The 9619-nt window shown below is 31.6% G+C and overlaps 1 protein-coding gene across 1 annotated transcript in view; it reads left to right on the top strand.

The window, feature by feature from the left end:
* Positions 1-9619, top strand: part of Trpm (transient receptor potential cation channel, subfamily M) — a gene marked incomplete at its 5' end in the record, with an annotated part of 97365 nt that overhangs the window by 13242 nt on the left and 74504 nt on the right. The window contains 1 exon segment of the mRNA XM_067051072.1: positions 5311-5522. Within this exon segment, the coding sequence (XP_066907173.1) occupies positions 5311-5522 (212 nt within the window).

Genomic DNA, 9619 nt, shown 5'->3' with positions numbered 1-9619 from the left:
TGACCCTAGTGGTCGAAACACTTAAATAAATAAAACAAAACAAATCTACTAACATCCAGATTTTTACGCCTAATAACACCTTAATCATAACATAATTAATATAAATAATTAACAAACATAATTAAAAGTGGGCGAAATGTCTCACACAAAAATCTTTTTTTTAATAAGTCTCATTATATGTTCCACACTAAATCCTCACCCGGATTGAACCAATGTTTACATCGGGAACTCCTAGTGTTGTACTTCAGGTTTCCCGAGTGTACTTTAAAATTGTATAATTAAAGTAGTGTGCAACAACAGGGTGGTTGAAAATGTGAGACCTTTCATTCAAAACAACATACATATATTTTTTAAGACCAAATAAAATCCCTGAGGGGGCAAACTGGGTTAGTACGTTAGTTTAATAATTATTTCTATTATATAAGCTAGTAACAGAACTTCGGGTGATCTCATATATTAGGGCTATGGCTTATCTGGTCTTCGCCGCCGCGGTGACGTACTCTAGCCGCTTTCCTCGTATAGGTTTGCTATGGGCGAATATGTGATCTTCGCCCGGTGTCAGAAAAAACGTCTTTCTTCCTCAGTGGCTGGCCAGGGTGTCCTGAACTCTGACATGATGGTAGGGGCAGCCTAGGTCCTAGCTTGCACGGTACATAGGCAGGGGCGGCATTGCAGTCGCAGTGTCGTCGGGGTCTCCCGGTGTCCGCGGCAAGGGGGGGGGGGATCGGAGAATGAGATCCCCGACTTTATATACATTCAAAAAATAACCGAAAAATTCGGATTACTTAAATCCGACAGCGATATTGGCTTATCTGTGTGTAACGTCTTCACCGCCGCGGTCACGTCTTCTTCGCTCTCCTCGTCCAGGTTCAGCTGTTGGCGAAAATGGTGAAACTATGTATCTTCGCCTGCTGTCAGAAAGATTAGGTTTTTCTCGATCGGTGTCTAGCCAACGTGTCCTCAGCTGTAGCGTGGTAGTAGAGGCAGTCCAGGTTTTATCTTCCATGCCACGGTAGATAATATAGATGGCATCGCAATGGCGGCGTCTTCGGGGTCTTGCGATGTCCGCGACAAGGGGGGGGGAGGCATCACAAAATGAGACCCCCGACCCCGACTTCATACAAACTCAAAAAAGAACCGAAAATTCGGATTATTTAAATCCGACACCCATTTTTATGTTTATTCTGAAGGAAGTCCTTCTTTTATTGTAAAAAAAAAATTATTAACTTCCTCATTTTTTATTTGTTAATGCTAGTTATTGCTTATCATTTTTTTTATTTATTGCTAATATTTCAGAATAAGATCTTCAGAACTGTTCTGCCAGCAACTTACTATTTCATTAACTTATTTGGATATCAACATAAAATATTCTAAACATAAACATGATTTGCACAACAAGTCTTAAAGATTACAATAGGTTATTTACCTTAAAATTACACACTCTCCTTTATCATACATTATTATTAATGGGATAACAAAGAAATATTATTAATGAAGAAACATTATTATTAATGGCCTAACGCGCTAAATGGTCGTCCGGCTTCTTCATCGAGCGTAACACTTATGCGACCATTTTTGAATGTTTTAATCCATTCGTAGACACTCCGTTGTGGCAAAACACTGTTCCCATTACTGCACTGTACCGAAAGTTTGTTCCCATACTGTGCCGAAAGTCTTCGATTAATTTCATCCCCTGATACACCTTCCGAACACAAAAAACGGATCACTGAACGTTGCTCTTCTTTGATGCAAATTGAAAGCGGAGCAGCCATGATTAACAGCACGACAGGAATAACAAAACTAACCTAGCAACTTGAAACTTGCATAGACATTACAACAAATGAACAAAGCATGCGTCATCAACCCAATACGACAGTGCTACCAACATAAACAAAAAATATAACTAAATTGTGGATAAATATTGATTTACCCTTGTAGGTCTTGTCCAACCATAACTCCCCCCTACCAGTCTATGAACATGCCTCATAAACTCAGATGTATTTTTAGTTTTTCCAGTCGTTTTGCTATTATATTGTTCATGTATATTTCACTTAAATTAATGGATAAATTGTCTCCCACCAGTAAGTCAAACAACTCTTTAAAGGCCTCATTTTTATACAAAAAAACTGTATTTTTTACATAGTATAATCTCATCAATGAACATTTTTTTATGTTTAATTTTTCCTAATTTCCTACTAAAATATTTTTAACCTAACTTAATGATTGCAAATTACAATTTAACGTCAAAACTAAATATTTCATTAAATATAATTTTTTTCAATATCTTGAGACTGGTATTTATTTATTAAATAAATCAATTGGTATCCTTTTTTAGTCCCAACACTCTTTATTATATTAGTACTCCAACGTTTCGGCCAAATCAGCTATCCTGAAGGTCAATCTAAACATTTAACAGTTTATTATACATTCATTTGTAACAATTATTACTAATAATACAACATACCTTCAAATATAAATTCTCACCTCACATCAAAAATTTAAAAATGTTTTGCAGGCTATTCTGCCCAGATAATCAATTATAAATTGAAAACACCCTATGAAAAAGTCAATTAATAGAGAATCATATTAATTATTAATAAGCTTATGTTTAGTTACCTATTCTTTTCAAAATTCAATAATTTATAAAACTTTTAATTTTCGATTAATCAACATTATCACTATCATATAAACAAAATAATTTATAACCTTCCATACACTCAGGTCAGGCTTGTTATTAATTTAATTCAAATTGCATTTTGGTCTCAATTTGCATTTATTCCAATTATTAAAATTCATATCAAAATTAATTGTAAATAATAACAAAACTTTTTCTCATATTTTTAATAAATTTATTGTACTTAAAATCTCTGCATAATGTTGGTTTAAATTCCTTGTATCTGTTTTAAAATTAACTGTATAATTGATGTTCTCTGATATATAAATTGACTCAAGTATTGTTCTTTAGAACCATATTGTTTTCTTTATGTAAAATTATGGTGTTATCAAAATCAAAATTGTGTTAGTTTTTAGCTGCATGTTATACTAATTAGTACTATTTAATTATAGTACTAATTATACTAATTATATTAACTGTTTTATTAGGATCCTTTTCCTTATTTCTTGTATCATTTCTGTGTTGATAAATTCTATCCCCCAACATTTGCTTTGTTTCACCAATATAGATAGCAGGACAATTTAATCACGGAATTGTATATATCAATCCTGATTGACTTTTAATTTGAAATTTGTCCTTCAAATTGCTATAATAATTTTTAATTTTATTGTTAGGTCTATAACATAATGAGTATTCATCAACATCATAATCTTTAAATGACCTCTGGATATCTTCTGATAAACCTTTTATATAGTTAAATTCATAATATTTCTTATTAATTGCTTTATTATTTACTATTTTATTTTCCATCCTATCTTTGGAATTTTAAAGGTTAATATCCCAGATTTTATAAATTAATTTTTTGGGGTAAAAATTTTCCAGAAATATTTTAAATATCATACTTTTTACTCTATTCAGCCTACTAGCATCTGTTATAGCCTTGTTTACATAATTATTAATTACATTGTATTTATTTGAAAAGGATGGCAAGAATAGTAATTTAATATCAAATTAGTACTACTTCTTACTTTCTTTGTCCATTCAGTTATTATCCTTTCCTTGTCTTATAATCATCATATCCAAAAATCTTAGTTTTTCTTCCTTTTCCAATTCCATGGTGAATTTTAATCTCTCATGGTGACTATTTAATGCTTCAAACAATTTATTTATATCATCTTTTTTCATAATACAAAAAATATCATCTATATGTTTAAACATTATTTTGACTATTATTCCTGATTTTGAAATTACATTATTGATTAAATCATTCATAATTAATCCTGCTATTGATACAAATACATTTTCCCATTGGAACCCCAAATAGCTGCCTATATAGTTCCCCCATTATACTGAAAAATTCCGTTTTCACACCATAATTTAATGCCCTCTAAAAACAATTTTTTATTTTTTATATTTGTATCTAATTTTATTTAATATTTTATAATTATTTAATCATTTATAATTTTATAAACCAATTTAAGAGGTATATTTGTAAATAAATAGGCAACATCATAACTTATCATGATTTCATCCTCTTCAATTTTAATTTTATTAAGTTTCTCTTTTGCCACTATTACATTAATTATATCAATATTTTTATCTTTATAAACGTTTCTGAAACTATCTTTAAAAAATTTAGATAAGTTATATAAGGATCCATTTATACCATTTGTAATTGGTCGAAATGGTTTTTCCTCTTTATGGAGTTTTACTAATCCATACATCCTTGGATGGTTACATTTACTATTTATTAAGTTTTTAAATTCTTTTTCAATGATCATTTTATTTTTATTTTCAACATAATTTTTCACTTGCTTATTAATATCTGGCAATGGGTCTGTCCTAAGTTGTCCCAAATTGTCCAGCTATCTATATTGGTGATTCAAAGCAAATATTGGGAGATAGAATATATCAACACAGAAATGATACAAGATTGTACTAAGATCATTGTAAGACAATGATACATGGTTCAAAAGAAAAATACTTGAGTCAATTTATATATCAGAGAACATCAATTATACAGTTAATTTTAAAACAGATACAAGGAATTTAAACCAACATTATGCAGAGATTTTAAGTACAATAAATTTATTAAAAATATGAGAAAAAGTTTTGTTATTATTTACAATTAATTTTGATATGAATTTTAATAATTGGAATAAATGCAAATTGAGACCAAAATGCAATTTGAATTAAATTAATAACAAGCCTGACCTGAGTGTATGGAAGGTTATAAATTATTTTGTTTATATGATAGTGATAATGTTGATTAATCGAAAATTAAAAGTTTTATAAATTATTGAATTTTGAAAAGAATAGATAACTAAACATAAGCTTATTAATAATTAATATGATTCTCTATTAATTGACTTTTTCATAAGGTGTTTTCAATTTATAATTGACGACCTGGGCAGAATAGCCTGCAAAACATTTTTAAATTTTTGATGTGAGGTGAGAATTTATATTTGAAGGTATGTTGTATTATTAGTAATAATTGTTACAAATGAATGTATAATAAGCTGTTAAATGTTTAGATTGACCTTCAGGATAGCTGATTTGGCCGAAACGTTGGAGTACTAATATAATAAAGAGTGTTGGGACTAAAAAAGGATACCAATTGATTTATTTAATAAATAAATATTTCAATTTTTTTTTTAAATATTAATTAAACTGAAGAAGCTTTTATTCTGTTTCAGGATTAGAACTTTTAGACTACTGTTATCGCCAAGATGATGACCAAACACAACAATTATTGACATGTGAACTTCAAAATTGGAGTGGGCAAACATGTTTAAGTTTAGCAGTTGCAGCTAACCATAGACAGCTTCTTGCACATCCTTGCAGTCAAATCATTTTAGCTGATTTGTGGATGGGAGGTTTGAGAACAAGAAAAAATACTAATATCAAAGTATGTTTCTTGTAAATTGCTCAGAAGTAATCCTTTAGTGTTTCTATTTTTCAATATCTATAATTAACTGCAAAGAAAAAATGCTGCAGTATTTTTGATTTTAAAGGAAGATTATAAGTAACATGTTTGTATTTTTTTTTTTGGTAATTTGGTTAGTACAGAGTAGGCTGGGACTATAGAAATAAAAATAATACTTTCTAGAACAAATGAGGAGGAAATAATGGCTCATTTGTTTTGAAACTGTTTTACTGGACTCTCTTATTCTGAACTATAAGTAGGTTTTTGAACCTTTTAACATCTTTAATTTTTAGCCACATGTTTCTTATCATTAACAAAGGTCCTTTAACCAGATCAAGGATAATGGTTCGTTTGAATTAAGATATAGACCATAGAAAAGACTGGAGAGTCCCATACCTTGCTGCACCATAGATAAGTACTTAGGACTGCTAAGTCCACTATTCATGATACACTCCACCAATTCTAGGAGGCAAGCAGCATCTAGCTAAAGGCTGAACAAGAGCCATAAATCAGAATCTAACAATCAATTGCAATACTATTAGAATTAAGGAATCACCTTTAAATTACAACTGAGGTTTAATATGTGCTCCAAATGGTACAAATACCCACCACAGCTGAATACGGTAGAAAGGAGGAAATATAGATTTCAGTGAGGTGCCCCTGGTTTTATTTACAGGCCTACCTGTACTACTCAGATGGTGTAGATAGTGTGTTATAGATTGAAGAGAGACTCATCTGAAAATAAAACCATTCCTCATTATTGGTTGGAAATAATTGTCTATCTATGGCACTCTCCTAGGAATTAAGGTCCCACCACTGGGCACCTCGCTAAAATTAATTTTCCCTTCATCTCCACCAAATGCTGACATGGATATTTTGCACTATTTGGAACATTATAATAAATTGATCATCAAATTGTGTTGTGGCCTTCAGTCGGCTTTTATTTCGAAATCTTTTGGAAAGTAATAAAAACGGTATAATTTTAATTCTTGATTGTCCAATTACAACAAATATTGACAATTAATTAAAGTAAGTTATGTTAAGTAATAATATCACAATTTTAATATTTCATTGAAATAGACTGGTTTTCCCCCCCAAAAAATTGAGGATAGACATGTAATGATGTTATTACTCTAGTTTTTATTCACTGTCTTAAAAAAATACTGGGTTATCGATTCCTCTAATTTTTCTATGTATGTTCATCCATAACTTCGTCGCTCTTGAACTGATTTCTATGATTCTTTTTCAATCAATGGGTACATCTCCAGGACAGTCCTTATACACATACATTCAAGAGGCAAATAACCTAAAAAAAAATTAATACAAACTTTTATTAAACAACAAAAACTTACCCCAAAACGGTACTTGAGAACTACTTAAAAGGACGAAATAATTATACAAATAAAATTATATTATTAAGTAGCAAGTCCAAATCAACCTGAAGAGTGTAATAATTTATTATTTTTTAATCTTGTTACTATGGTTTAAACCACAATCGTAAGTTGTTTTAAGTGCTTTCCAGTAGTTTTCTAAATTAGATAAGTCTTGAAATCTTAACAATTGGACAAAAAAATATTCTTAGGAGAATTTTTTTAAATGCTTTTGAATAAACTTGCTGTTATAAAGATGAACTGATTAAACAAATAATAAATATTAGGGATATTTTTTTTTTTGTAAACCAATAAAGTGGTTTTTTTCAAATATTTATATGACAGATATTTATTTTAACAATGATGGCAAATTTTTTCAACTTTATCTTTCAATGCATCAATACTCACCAAACTTAAAAGAAAAACTTACAACTGAAGATCTGTGGTGTGGCATAGGACCAAAATGATAAAAAATTTAACTTTTCAGGTTTGTTTGAAATTATTACTTAATAATAAACTTTTGTATGTATTTTTTTTTTTTTTATAGGAAGATAGTCTGGGTGGCGGTATCAAAATAGTAAAAGAAAACTATTTATTGTTTACCAATGTTTTGTCCCACTTTGCAGGGCTTTGTCAGGGCTAAATGAAAAAAACAACATACAAACATCGAATTGACAAAATATTAAAATAAAATACATTTTAAAACAATAGTTTTGTTGTTTATTGAGATGTAACAAGGCTCTGGGTGCTAATGGACTCTCCGCAGAACTTATCAAGTGTGGTGAAAACGAACTGGTGAGGGATATGCAGGATCTCCTCATCACCGTTTGGACAGATGAAGTTCTACCGGACCCATGGATCAAGTCACTCATCTGTCTTATATTTAAGAAGGGTGATTGATTAAAGTGCTCCAACATCAGTGGGATCTCCCTCCTGTCTGCCAGATACAAAGTCCTGTCAAACATCCTCTTCGAGCGTTAGCTACCCTATGCGGAGAGGGTGCTCAGCCATTACCAGTGCGGATTCAGAAAAGGCAGGTCCATGACTGATCAGATATTCTGCCTCAGGAAGATTTTTAAGCGAGGAAGGGAATTCAAGATTAAAACTCACCACCTCTTCATCAATTTTAGAGCAGCTTATGATAGTGTGAATAGGGAAGAATTGTATGAGGCTCTGAAGCATTTTAAGATCCCTAGCAAGCTCATAAGCCTCGTGAGGCTTACAATAAACAATGTAAGCAGCATGGTTCAGATCGGTAGAGAGTGATCGGAGGAATTCCCCTCAATAAAGGGATTACGCCAGGGAGATGCCTTAGCCTGCCTTCTCTTTGATCTTGCATTCGAGAAGGCAGTGAAAGATGCTGGGATACAGACCAATGGCAACATCTTTAATTGATCTGTACAGCTCCTTGCGTACTCGGATGATATAGATATCATAGGACGTTCCTTCCAGGCTGTATCGGATGCGTTCCTTGCTCTGGTGGGTCCTACGAGAAGACTTGGCTTGGAAGTCAATGCGGAAAAAACAAAATATATGGTTACGGGAGAGGCCTGGACCTTCGAGGAGGAGGAGGCCTGACCTTCAGGGAATATCAATTCGAGAAGATTAATGTTTTTTTATATCTTGGTTCATTGATAACCCAAGACAACGCACCTGAACAAGAGATTCGGCGTTGGATCATAGCAGCAAATCAATGCTATTTTTCTATAGCAAGGCAGTTCCGGAGTAGAACTGTTACCAGAAAATCAAAGCTTTGTCTTTATAAGTTGATAGTGCGCCCAGTCTTGCTGTATGGTTATGAGACTTGAACTACATCCCGGGCTTGTGAACAGGAGCTACTGGTCTTTGAAAGAAGAATCCTCTGGCGTAAATATTGTAATATCCTTTTTGTGTAATTAGTATATTTTTATCTATAAAGGGTTTTTAATATGTTTTTTATTTTATTTATTGTTTCAATATTAAAAGAAAGCTAACCAATTTTGTTCAGTCAAATATGGAGTGGAAAAAAGAAAAAAAAGAAGCTAAGAATAAGTATTAAAGAAAATTATTCATAAAGGAAATCATAAGAAAAAACTCAAAACCGTAGTGCTACAATCGATGTTGAGAACTAACACCTCGAGAAGGGGAAGGAAGAAACTTTGGTTTTTGGAATGCATTTGTTGCTTAGGTACGGGCGGGGTATGATGTTTCCTGGATGAGGAGGTCCTCATCATCTTTTGTCTAGCTCAAGGGTGGACTTCTTGAAAAAGAGGACATCAAAGAGTCACCCAAGAAGAATTAGGGACCCCTTGTTTGGATCGCCAAACAATCGAATCGCTTTGTTTTGTTAGTGTTTGTTTACTGAAAGATTGCCAACAGTCAGTGCTAGTTTGTTGAGAAAATCATCAAAAGAAGATTCTATGAAATTGGTTAGTTTTGTTCTACCTAAAATTAAATACATTTGTAAAAGAAATATTAATTTAATTAATGAGAAGAAGATGGTTGGGGGTGCGGTCAATGAAACACAAATAATTATGATTAACTTTTTTTAATGTGCCGACGTTTTGGCTAGAGTTTCTAGCCTTCTTCAGGGCTAAAAACAAAACAAGATAACAACCACAGTAAGTATAGAAAAATAAAAAAATATAAAAAGAAAGTATAAACAAAATAATTTTACACATACAATGAATAGTTTTACAAAATAGAATTAATAAAATGAAGTTCTATTTT

This window comes from Halyomorpha halys, unplaced genomic scaffold, assembly GCF_000696795.3.
Source record: "Halyomorpha halys isolate HHAL.00 unplaced genomic scaffold, Hhal_1.1 Scaffold1260.1, whole genome shotgun sequence".
In the NCBI taxonomy this organism is placed as follows: domain Eukaryota; kingdom Metazoa; phylum Arthropoda; class Insecta; order Hemiptera; family Pentatomidae; genus Halyomorpha; species Halyomorpha halys.
This window is presented reverse-complemented; position numbering and strand designations above follow the sequence as displayed.